Genomic DNA, 13,556 nt, shown 5'->3' with positions numbered 1-13,556 from the left:
ATAGATAGATAGATAGATAGATAGATAGATAGATAGATAGATAGATAGATAGATAGATAGATAGATAGATAGATAGATAGATAGATAGATAGATAGATATGTTTTCGCAGAGACCCTAGGGAATAAAATAAGAAAACCATAAAGTTAGCCCAATTGTTTTCTATAATGTGAAAGATGATGTTACACTGAGTAAATTTATACCCAACATGTCATTCTTTAAAATTACGCAGGCTCGTGGAATGGCGTCAAACTACGGAACTTAAAAATCTCCATAGGCGACACTTTAAACATTTCTACAGATTACCTGTTTAGAGTTAGAGGAGATCTAGTACTAGAATTATTGCACTAGATACCACACATGTGTGGTCTAAACACCATTTACATATGTGGACACGAATTGCGTATGCGTCTGCGCGCAAGCTGGAAGGAGCCTGGAGAAGCAATGTCTTTAAAAAAAAAAAAATCACTTTGTAAACATCCCTTGTAATATACAGTATATAAACAAGACAAGGCCTCTTTAATTGGAGATCTGGGGTCAAAAAGGCCTTGGATCTCACATTTACACTTAAATGCAATAAAAGGTCATTTATGGACAGAGGGCAAACATTTGACGGGGGCCGTCTTGCCCTCACTCGATTTCCTGTGCATCATGGGATCAAAATGTTTCCGCTGCCAATCTCTCTCTGGGAAGCAGGGGAAACGACCTGGAAGCAGCGAGAGGGAGCACCTCTCTTGCCGCCCATAAATAGTGGTCCTGTGGCAAATACGCCACTGGGAACAATTTAATGTGAAATAGTGATTTCTGGAAGAATGGTAAACTCTGGATGAAAAACAGGACGGTTTACACAATGCAGCATTGCTCCCTTGCAGTGTTGTGGCCAGTGTGCAGTAAAGTGATTGTTCTAGTTTCCATATGGAAAATAAACTTTCTCTAATCTTTCTAAAGCTGGCCATACATGGATCTAAATTCAGGCAGTTCAGCAGGGACCAAACACATTTTGATCGGTGTGTGGGGCTAACCCTGTCTGACAGAAGTCAATCGTTGGAAACAAGCTGGAAAACATTTGACCAGTGTATTCTAACAATACTGGGTCCCACTTTTTTTTTTGTCTTTTTTTTTTTTTTGTCTTATGTGTTGGATCAGCTTACTGGCTGCATGAAAAAAAAAAGCCGGAACCTGAGAAGTTCATTAAGTGTAATTACTAATGTATCTCTATGCTGCCCAGATATTGCCCTAGGCATGGTGTAGACTAGATTTGTGGTTTCATTGTTTATATGCCTTTTTATACTCCTGTGTACAACTTAACTTGTTTAACCAGTTGGATTTAAAATTCTCCTTTTCTCTGGGACTTTATCTCCAAACTCTAGCCCAGGGCTTAAAATTTCCAGTCCTTAACTACTAGCCAGGCCTTAAGGGCTACTCACCACCTGTTGCCCCACCCAATCCCTACCCTGCCCTGACCCTAAACATGCCCTCATAAAGTATCTAATGAAATTATACTTAATATTTATTTTTGTAACTTAATTCTGCATAAAACATTTAAGAACAACTTTATCAGTGCAGCCTCACCAGTGCTCATCAGACCAGCCCCATCATTGCCTGTCAATGCAGCCTGACCAGTGCCCATCAATGCAGCCTGACCAGTGCCCATCAATGCAGCTTGACCAGTACCCATCAATGCAGCCTGACCAGTGTCCATCAATGCAGCCTGACCAGTGCCTATCAATGCAGCCTGACCAGTGCCCATCAGTGCAGCCTGACCAGTGTCCATCAATGCAGCCTGACCAGTGCCCTGATGGGCCTCACCAGTGCTCATCAGAACAGCCCCATCATTGCCCATCAATGCAGCCTCACCTGTGCCCATGAATGCATCCTCACCTGTGCCCATGAATGTATCCTCACCTGTGTCCATGAATGCAGTCTCACCTGTGACCATCAATACAGCCTCACCTGTGCCCATCATTGCAGCGTGACCAGTGCCCACCAATGGAGCCTCACCTTTGCCCATGATTGCAGCATCACCAGTGCCCACCAATGCAGCCTCACTTGTGCCCATCATTACAGCGTGACCTGTGCAGAGAAAGAAAGGGTGGCGGGGATTGCCCGCTGTAACAGCTTTCATTTGAATTGCCGTCCGCTCGCGGTCACACACAGTCTCGCCTCCTGACCTGGCGCCTGTGACAGGCAGAACCTGTCCTGGCATTGGGCCAGTGTTCTGTCTTATCATTGGCACTGGGTCAGGAGGCGAGAATGTGTGTGACCGTGAGCAGACGGTAATTCGAATGAAAGCTGTTACAGCGGTCAATCCACACTGTGATGATCCCGTCTCTCTCTTCCCCTGGGCGACCGCTGGGAGAACGGCTACCATTATGCGAGTAGGCGAGTGGAAAATGTGAGGGCTGCTCTAGCCTACCAAAATGTTGTAGTCATTGATATGGAAAACCATTCCACCTAATAACCTAATGTGTATATAAACACATACACGCTTTAGGCAGATGTGAAGAAATGCTGTAAGATAAGAATGCTTTCAAATATATATTTTTTAATTGTTTATTTTTATAAAATGCAAAGTAAGCAAAAAAATTTAAATAAAATTAATATTTGGTGTCACTACCCTTTGGCTTCAAACCAGCATAAATATTTGCATATGTACATTTTTGCAAATTAAACTGGAGATTTGGTTAGGATCATTGGTGTCTTCAATGCTGAGAAATGTGAACAGATACTTATCTATCCTGCTATACCATCAGAGAGGTGTGTGATTGGCCCCAAATGTATTCTGCAGTAGGACAACAACCCCAAACATGCAGCCAGTCAATGTCATTAACCACTTGCCAACCAGCGCACGACTATGTACGTCAGTCAGCACAATGGCATGGCTGCGCAAATGGGCATACAGGTACGCCCCCTTTAAATCGCAGCCTAGTGGGCATGCACCGCCGGCAGGCCCTCGCCGCATACTCAGTGACAGTGCCTGTGGGTCTCACGGACTCTATGTCCACCAGGGGCCCGCGATCTTGACACGGAGCTGCTGTAAACAAGGCATTTCCGTGTTCTGCCTGGCAACATGACAGAGATCTACTGCTTCCTGTCATCGGGAGCAGTGATCTGTCATGTTGTAGTGAGACCACCCCCCCACAGTTAGAATTGCTCCCTAGGACACGCTTAACCCCTTTATCACCCCCTATTGTTTAAGCCCTTTTCTGCCAGTGTAATTTACACAGTAATCAGTGCATTTGTATAGCACTGTTCGCTGTATAACTGACACTGTTCCCAAAATAGTGTCAAGTGTCCGCCATAATGTTGCAGATCGGCCCTATTACTAATAATAGGGAAAATGCCATAAACCTGTCTCCTATTATGTAGACGCTATAACTTTTGTGCAAACCAAAGCTAAAATGCCTGAAAAACTTCTCAAGTGTGAAAGGGATCCTAGTGTGCTGACCATGGTAATCATGGCTCCTGATCCATGATTAACACGGTCAGTTTACATGCCTCCGTCATCCACTGCTCTCCTCTCTCCCCCTCCCTCCCTCCCTGCCTGTCAGCTTGTGTGTGTGTGTGTGTAAGCCACCCCCTCCCCTCTTGCCGCTATTAGTAGCTGCTTGTAATGTTAAAGATTACGGTCAGCCCCTCTGTTATATCAAGCCATCCTACACATTGTACATATTTGTATAAAACAATGCCTTTAAATACTGCTCTCCTCCTCCGATCTAAGAGCTACAGTGGGAGGGCCTGAGCTAACAGCACAGTGGTCACATTATGTCCCAGCTGACTTCAGAGGAGATCTTGGCCCCTGCCTCTGTAGCCCTTAGGCCCCTTTCACACTGGGGCATTTTTTGAGCGTTATTCAAGCGTTTTTTGGGAATTTTTTGAGCGTTATTTGAGCGTTTTTCAAGCGTTATTGGAGCAAAGCCTCATCTGAAATCCCAATGTGCTGGTAAAGCACCACTAAGACCCTAATGTTTTAGGGCGTTTTTGCAGTGCCTCAGTGTGAAAGGGTAAGGCGTTTTTACAGCACTTTCAATTCATTTCAATGGAAAGGGGCGTTTTTGGAGCGTTTTTTATAGCGCCCAAAAGCTGCTCCAAAGATGCTGCTTGCAGGACTTTTCGCAACTCCCCGCCAGTGCAACGCCTCAGTGTGAAAGGGTAAGGCGTTTTTTTTACAGCGCTTTCAATTAATTTCAATGGAGAGGGGCGTTTTTGGAGCCTTTTTCTTTTAGCGCCCAAAGCTACTCCAAAGATGCTGCTTGCAGGACTCAGTGTGAAAGGGTCCATTGAGATGCATGGAGAGCGTTTTATGAGCGTTTTAATAGCGCTATTTTTAACGCTAAATCGCTGTAAAAAACACTTTAGTGTGAAAGGGGTCTTAGATCAGAGGAGGAGAGCGGCCGGAGGTCATGTGATGGCCAGAGAAGATCTGAGAGATGGTATTTAGAGGCATTGTTTTATACAAATGTACACTGTGAGGGTGGGTTGATAAAACAAAGGGGCTGACAGTAATATTTATTTGAGTTTACAACCACCTTAACATTGAGTCTTTCTGAGATTAGATGAAGAGACAGAAGGATTTGAGGCAGCCTATATCTACAGAAAATCTGTGGTTAGTTCTCCAAGATGTTTGGAACAACCTACTTGCCCAGGGCCCTTTGAAAAAAAAAAGTGTGCAAGTGTACCTAGAAGAATTAATGCTGTTTTTAAGGTGGTTATACCAAATATTGAATTGGATTTCTCCTCTGTTCATTTACTTTCTGTTTCTTAAAGCATTCTTAATTTACAGCATTTTGCACAGTAGTGTGCCTGTGTGTGTATATACATAATTTATTTTGTTTTTTTTCTATCTATACATATTTTCTCGTAGACACCTATAAAGATTTGAAAGTATCAACATTTTTAATATAGGACAAAATACATTTCTACATGGCAGTCTTTCCTTCCTCATCCAGCGTTTGTAAAACTTGAAACCTTTTATAAGCTAGTATAAAACACTGTTTTCTTCCTTTGCAGCTATTAGAGAAGATGGAATGCCTGGTGGAAGAAACAAAAGCATTGGTCCTGTACAGGTAAGACATTGGGCAATGCTGGGAACCTATCAAATCATTTCTTTCTTCCCCACTGTTGGCAGTATTTTGTAGGTATAACATTTTCAGCATATGTGTGTAGTGTATACAGCAAATAGGCACTGTTTCTGTTTTTTTTTTTCTCCACATGTAAGCCAATCCCTCTGTAATGTAATGTAATTTTTTTTTCTGGATCATTTTTGTTGTAATAAAATGTTCTCAATACAAAAAGTCACTCCAGACATTGCTCTCAAAAGGTATTACAATACTAGTATATACATAAAGTCCAATAGTGCAGCGCTTCAGTGAATAAAATAAGAATAATAATGCAGTCCAAATAAGTGAGTATTGTCAACAATAAAGCTGATACGAAAGTGTGCAAACAACGAAAACACACCACACCACCGTGCTTTCGATCTGCTTACCAGAAAGACATCAATATGGGCATAGAAATCAAATAATGCATGAAGTCAATGGCGGTCCCACTCTCCAACTTGATAGGTAGATGAAAGGGATTGTACTTACAGGAACAAAACAGGCATTAAAGCATAAAGGAACTCCACGGCTCATAGCCTACTTGTATCGGCATAGCTGGGGTGGTATAACTAGTATATAAATAGCGGGGATGAGGCAAGAATTAAACAGTTGTTTAGTAAATATTTGCTTTGTTACCTTAACACAGTATGCAGTCATATTATAGAAAGTATGTTTAATCCCAAATGTATCACCATCATGGCAGAAAATCTATCAATCGCCCAAAACCTTCAGAGTGCACCAAAAAAGTTTTATGTGAGTTCTTCCCATGATATATAGGTTAGTATGCAATTATGATGCCATGGTTCCACTGAATAATGGAAGTGGTGTATCAAAATTGCCTGTTATACAGTTATACAAGTAGGGGCAGTAGAGAGCAGAATACTTATTACCCCTATGTTAGAAAAGTATCCATATTAGGAATCTCAACCACAGCACTACCTACCTGGAGTTTGCATGTTTTTCCTTTCTCCCTCTGCCTACATGGGTTTCCTCCCACACTCCAAAGACATAGTCTGGTTGAAAAAAGACAGATACAAGTCCATCTAGTTCAACCAATGAAGAGGGGGGGGGGGGAATCATACAATAGTATATCCAAAGTGGATCTAAAGGAATATTGAAAGAACGTTCTTTCAATATTTTTCAATAACAGGGTTATTGGTGCTATAAGATATTTGTCTAATGGTATACTGATGACTGCCCACTTCCTGGATCTAGAGGAAGGCAAATAACCCCAGCAAAGCGTTGCTAATTGGCTCCAGCAGGGGGAAAATTTCCTTCCTGATCCCCCCAGAGGCAATCGGATATTCCCTGAATCAAGTTTACCTGTAAATATTAGCCTTGCAGTTATATTATGTACATTTAGGTAATAATCCAGGGCACAGTGCTCCCCCCGCCAATCCTTTTTGTAGTCTCTGGCTCTAATCCTGTGTTTCAATAAAAACAAAAACCCCCATTAGAATCCATGTGTCTGCTGCTGCCACTGCTCCAAACGTACAGAGTGCCCCCTTGTCATCTATGATGACCTTAGATTGGAAGCTCCATGAAGGCAGGGACTGATGTGAATGTGCAATATATATGTAAAGCACTGCATAAATTGTCGGCGCTATATAAGTACCTGTAATAAATAGTTGGGTCGGCAACTTTACTGGAGTGTTTAACCAATTTTCCCATATTTTAGTTAGGACTAATACTTTGTTGATATACAGTACCAAGTTTTCCCTTAGTAACAGTGTTAACCAAGTTTAACTACACGTCATGTGTCGTAGAGGTAGGCGGTGTCATGTGCAATTTTGCCATACCCACCCCTTTTTTTGTATTCCCTTCCAGTATGTCCCAATTCTTTCATAATCTTAGGCATGCTCATATGTTGTCACATGGTTTTGAATTTTTAAAGCTGTGTACACATGGATCGCAATTCACCCGTTTCAGCAGGGACTGGCAGTCATGATCTGTGTGTAGCCCTCTGTTCAACAGGAGCTGATCATTATTCCAGCTTCTGTCAAGCAGACCCACCAGAAAACCACCTTCAATCATTGGCTGCAGTGCTGATTAATGTACTCTGCATATTACCCCAATGGGTATTGTTAACATTTGCATATTGTTTATACTGTTTAAATATTGATTGAAATAAAGGCATGATTTTGTGGGTATGCTTAAGTCATCGTGGTCACCTTATCCCAAACATCAGTCATGTGCAGGGGCTTATTGATTTTTGTTGTCGCCCACTGATATAGTAGCACAGTATTTTTTTATCATCCTATACATGATTCAGAAAATATAGATGATTCATGCTTTGGAAATTACAATTGAAAGAAACCATAGACAACCTTGATTTCTGGTAATTTACCTCACAACTGTTTTGTGCAAAGCGTAAATGTAGGTTATATGATTACTTTGGTGGGCCGAATAAATCATTTGCTTGTTAAGCACATGGTGTGCCGTTATCTTTGCAGGAATGTAATTTCCTAGCACATATTAACACTTTTTGAAACATATCACTGCTAGGAAAAGGGTTACAGAGTTTGAAGAAATTATTCTAAATAAGGGCAGGTCTCTGGGATCTGTATTTGTGGCGGATTTGTTTTTCGCCTATCCATCTATTTTAGCTGTTTTCAAGCACAGTGTTAGTTTAAAGTTGAAAATCTTTTCTTAATGCAGTTTGTGTATTAAGGTGATAAAAAATTCCCACTACCTGTCCTAAACACACTTACCATGCCACAGCTCAAGTGCGGTCTCCAGCTCCAGCACTGCTCCCATTACTTCATGGTTTCACAGGAGAAAATGAGGGCACCTGAGCAATAGGCATCTGCTGCTGTCAGTCAAACACCTATGAGGAGGGAGTGGGGGCACACACAGCCCAGCATGAGAGCATGCTTACTACAGGGGGCACCCAAAAGAGGGAGGAGCAGACAGCGCTGGCAGCGACTGCCAGAAGAGGAGGTAAGGAATCTTTCTTTCCAATATACCAGTAGTTGCACAGAGCAGGTTAAGCCTCGTTTACATGGGTATACTTAAGTGTACACCTGTACTAGGGCCATATTTTCCCACACGGGATGCACAGGTGTCACAATTTCCCTTTCCCTCACCCTCTGGCTAATGCCCAAGCACTGCCTACATCTGATTGGATACAGGGGCTGCCAACAATTTTCAACAGGTTCCTTTGGCAAAAGTCAATTGAACAATCAACATTTTTCAAATTAGGCAGTGTCAATGCTGTTTGAATTTTGGCCTAGCCAGCAGGAACTAGACAAAATTCAAGCAATCTAGAGCCAGCTGTACTCTTAACATTTTCCATACCAGCTCCCAGGAACTGCAGGCAGCACTGTGTAACACCATAGTCTGTTTGGTTTCTATTGAACCGGTTGATGCTGTCTGACATTCGGCCCAAGGCTTAACCTGGGTAACAAAGATCTGTATCCTTTCCCCTTTTTCTGTCTGCTCATGCAATTACCCCAGTGTCGGCCAACTGCAGTGGAGTGAAGAGAGCACTCTACACTGGCTGGTTATGCCTAGAAGAAGTGACATTGCCCATAGGCTTACTATGTCCTATCCGTTGTTGGTGCTCTCCCCTGCAGAGGTTGCAGGCTGACACAGAGGAGCTGGATCATGTGACCGGACCAGGGAAGCCGCCCCCGCTGGGAGAAGACAATGATTATCGCTAGTGGATGCTATAAGAGAGAGAGCGAAAAGAGAATCCGCAAAAGAATCCGGCATGCTGGTTGTACCCAAGTTGATTTTATTGACTTGGTACATTCAGCCTGCCCATTAAGGATCCATGCACACTGGCTGAGAAATGGCTGCTTCTACAGGAGTTTGTGTTCTGCCTGTAGAGAAGTAGATCAATGTTATCCTATGTGTCCATGCACATTATGATGATTACAGGCATCTTTTGAGCTCAATGCTTAGAGTAGTGCGGCTCTTGTTCTAGGACTATGTCATATGACATCAATGGGGGGCACGCAGTGTGGCGATTGCGACCTCGCCGCGTTCCTAGGACACAGCGCGACACCGATCTTGGTAAAGACCCGATGACGTGGCTCTTTAACCATGTGATCAGCTGTGTCCCATTACAGCCGATCACATGTAAATGCGGTGGTACCATTTATCGGCTCTCCATCCCTCACAATGAACAGAGTGTGTGGCGAGGAGAGCTGATCAACGGCATCTCCTCGCAGGGACAGGTAACCAGGGCACTGATCATCAGTGGAAAGAAGGGAGAGGGCAGGTCCTATGCCCACTATTTATCAAAAACTGTGCAGGGTGTCACTCCTATCACATTATCCCATTAGTTGCGGACTCACCAGATGAGGTGCGGTCTCCATAGGCAATAACAATACAGAAAGAAAAACAAAGAAGACAAATGAAAATGTATCCCTCCCGGATAAAGACGCCAAGGGTGGAAAAAATGGTTTATTGGTACAAAATTTTGCAAACACATTTGATCAGACACTCAGATACCCATCACCATCACCCTAATAAATATTAAAATTAATCAGACAACGTTATCTAAGTAAACACTAAACTGCGTTAGAGAGTGCATGCATTCAATAGTACTCTGGCTGGGCAACCAGCTGGAAATATATCCAGCTGGCTACACAGCAATTGAAGAAGGTCAGCCAATTGGACTGATCAGATCCTATTGAGGATATATGACAGAGTATATTAAATTGGCTAAGCGCTGGGGCTTATCAATGAATGATATCAAGCTTGAATTTCGCAACTCAATGGAATTCAAAGTCCTGTATAAGGAAGCTATCAAAGCAGAGCATTCAATGAAATCAAGGACACTTGAGGCCGAGCCAAATAAGCAGGAAGCAAAAAAGCATACAGACCAAGTCTAGGATAGCAAATTAGCAATCAGCTGAGCAAATCGACAGTCACAGAGCAAATTCAGCTAAGTATAAAGCGCCAGCATGTATATAAACATAGGACCATAGGTCCGCTCACCAGACCCGGTTATGTGAAGGGATCATCTTAGGTTGCAGATACCCTCCACTCCATTAGATGGGAAGTCAAAATGTGGCTAGCTGTTGTATTTTCAGAGCAGTAAGATACAGCCAGAAATACTGTTGCCCCCGTCCCGGGGATTCAGAACTTCCATTGGTATCCAACGTATGGAGGGATGCAGATGTCATCAACAGACCTACCATCTTGAGTATGGTAGTCTGCTATTGATGGCTGCCTTTCCCGCTGCATTCCTCGCTCAAACGAGCTTATCGAGGGCCGACTTCATAGATGTGTCAGTAGGAAACCAGCCGATTCCAGCGCAAAGCGCATACGTCTGGTAACGCAGGCTGTCAGTGACGATGTGACATCACGGCAAGGACTTTTTACCCGACATGTTTCAACCACTTACCATGGTTTTCATCAAGGGATATATATCATATATCCTCAATAGGATCTGATCAGTCCAATTGGCTGACCTTCTTCAATTGCTGTGTAGCTAGCTGGATATATTTCCAGCTGGTTGCCCAGCCAGAGTACTATTGAATGCATACACTCTTTAACGCAGTTTAGTGTTTACTTAGATAATGTTGTCTGATTAATTGTATTATTTATTAGGGTGATGGTGATGGGTATCTGAGTGTCTGATCAAATGTGATTGCAAAATTTTGTACCAATAAACCATTTTTTACGCGGCACGGTCCACCCTTGGCGTCTTTATCCGGGGGGGGGGGGTACATTATCCTTTGTCTTCCCCCGGGGGGGTGGGGGTGGTTCTTTCTGCCCCGATTACAGTAAAGGGCCAGTCAGTGCCCATTAGTGGTGGCAGTTGGTAATGCCAGTCAGTGCCTATTAGTGATGTCAGTGCTGCCTTTCAGTAATGTCTACCATTGCCACCTATAAGTGCTCATCAGTGCCACCCATCAGTGCAGCATATTAGTGCCACTTAATCAGTGCCCATCAGTGCAGCCTATCAGTGAAGGAAAAAATTACTTATTTACAACATTTACTGACAGAAACTAAGAAAAACTTATTTTTATTTTATTTTGTAAAAAATAAAAACCCAGCAGTGATTAAATATTGCCAAAAGAAAGCTCTATTTGTGTGAAAAAAAATATAATTTGATGATTTCACTTGGGTATAGTGTTGCATGACCATGCAATTGTCAATCAAAGTGTGAGAGCGTTGAAAGCTGAATATTGGCCTGGGCAGGAAGGGGGTAAAAGTTACTGGTAAGCAAGTGGTTAAGCCCAGTGTGTATGGAGCCAAACAGTTTGAATCTCGGCCGGTTCCTGCTGAACTAGCTGAAATTCGAACAGTGTATGGCTGGCCTTATGTGCAGATTTAGATGGTCTTGAACAAGCAAATTAAAGATAAACTCATTCTAATACTATTTAAGCAGTTACAATAAAGCAGGCCTTAGATGGGCAGAATTTAAAAAAAAAATCTCTTAGGAAAAGAAGGTTCTGAGAAAGTTTGTTCCTTTTCTTTCTAATCATTATTGGGTCAAATTGACATTTGTTTTCGACTGCAGTGTCGATAAAAATGTAAAGAAGCAAGATAACGTTTTTGCATAAATAAAAGCTGACCACTGTAATCTATACCTTGCAGAATAGATTGGTCTGTTAAAGGAAGTTGAAAAAATAACAGACTTTCTGACTGGATCAACAGATGAAAATGAAGAGGAAAATACTCCAAAAAGAAAATAATGCAGCCATCACATCTAAGAAATTCTGAGCTGCAATTTAAATTTTTTTATTTTTTTTTGGCTTCATACCGCTTCACTGTGTGAACTTTGTATTTAAATATGGGCTGAACATGTTGTTACTTTTACTTTTATCAAATTTTGAAAGATGTATTTTTAAAGCTTGTTAAGTAACCTAATTGTTCTTACCAGATTTCTGATGAGGAGATAGAAAGGATTATGTCTGGTCAAGAGTTTGAGGAAGAAGCCAACACATCATGGAGTAACAACGGTGATAGTGACCACAGTTCTCCAGGCAATGTAGTGTCTGAAAGTAACCAGCCTTCTCCAGTGTCCACACCTTCCTCCAGGTAGATGCACTAAACCCTCTGAAAAATAAAAAAACATCACTGCATCCTATGTTGGCATTTGAAACTGGCAGTGCTGACATTCAGTATCTCTTATTTCAGTAGATCAGTGGAACTAAATGGATTTGGTTCTCTTCGGGACCAGTATTTGGGCACTCCTGCACCAACGCACTATCAATACCTACCTCACCTATTTAGCTGCTCCACTCATTCTGCTATAATACCATCCCAAACCCGAAGTCTGGACCCTCAGTCGCACACCCTCATCAATCAGCTACTGGCTGCAGAAGACATGGAACCACTAAATACCCCTATGCTGATCGAAGATGGGTAAGTAAGCTATGTACCCTAAAGTGGAATGTATACAGGGAATTACTTTTTTATCAAAGAAAATCTAATTTTTTAATCAAAGAAAAACATATACAGTTCACTGTGAAGACCGCGGGACTTTTTTTTTTGTACCCTACAAGGTAATGTATGCATTGCATACTAGCACATTATGTTAAACTTATCTTAAAATGAAGCCCTTCCAGCATCGGTATGTCAGAGCTGCAGGTGCTCCCATCTTCACCTGTCTTGCTTTCAGGTCCGTGGACTCCGGCTCTGACTTGACGGAGCTGCAATTATGTCACTCCCACACGTGCGCACGGGAGCCGCTGTGTATGGCACAGGGCCACGATAGCGTGCTGATTACCACAGGGAGAGCCACCCGTGATCGCGTCTCCAGAGAGACAGAACGGCGGTGTGCCGTGCAAACAACCATACCGCCGTGCTGTCAGACATGGACACTGTGATCTAGTGTTTCTGCTAATCAGGAACACGGATCACAGTGTCCATGCAGTGAGCCCCCCCACAGTAAGAAAGCACAATTGGGTAATACACTTAACCCTTAGATCACCCATAATGTTAACCCCCTCCATGCCAGTGTAATTTATATAGTGTCTGTGCATATTTTTTAGCACTGACCACTGTATTAATGTCACTGGTTCTCAAAAAAGTGTCTGGTGTCTGATCTGTCCGTTACAATGTCGCAGTCCCACCAAAAATCACTGACCATTACAAGGAAGTAAAACAATAAATAAAAAGGCCATACATATATCCCCTGTTTTGTAGACACTATAGCTTTTGTGCAAACCAATCAATATACTCTTATTGGGATTTTGTTTTACCAAAAATATGTAGCAGAATACATATTGGGCTAAACTGATGAAGAAATTCGATTTTTTTTTAATTGTATTGGATGTTTTATAGCAGGAAGTAAAACAATCACCGTTAGATCTCCCATCAGCTATGTAGTACACGGGATGCCTGATTTGATACAAATTGAATGGATTGGTCAGGTGGGTCTTCCTCTATTCCATAGTGCTAGTAAATCTATCTACATGTAGTGAAAACTCACATTCCCTCATGCATGTTTTTTGTGGGTGTTATGGAGCATTTTTACATGTTAAAGGTCCCCAAGT

The 13,556-nt window shown here is 42.3% G+C and overlaps 1 protein-coding gene across 1 annotated transcript in view; it reads left to right on the top strand.

The window, feature by feature from the left end:
- The window catches only part of NR6A1 (nuclear receptor subfamily 6 group A member 1), a 119,007-nt gene that overhangs the window by 72,212 nt on the left and 33,239 nt on the right, over window positions 1-13,556 (top strand). Inside the window, exons 3-5 of the mRNA XM_040324869.1 lie at window positions 5,009-5,064; window positions 11,939-12,096; window positions 12,196-12,423. Coding sequence (XP_040180803.1) covers window positions 5,009-5,064; window positions 11,939-12,096; window positions 12,196-12,423 — 442 coding nt within the window. The remainder of the gene's footprint in view (window positions 1-5,008; window positions 5,065-11,938; window positions 12,097-12,195; window positions 12,424-13,556) is intronic.

This window comes from Rana temporaria, chromosome 9 (genome assembly GCF_905171775.1).
Source record: "Rana temporaria chromosome 9, aRanTem1.1, whole genome shotgun sequence".
In the NCBI taxonomy this organism is placed as follows: Eukaryota; Metazoa; Chordata; class Amphibia; order Anura; family Ranidae; genus Rana; species Rana temporaria.
This window is presented reverse-complemented; position numbering and strand designations above follow the sequence as displayed.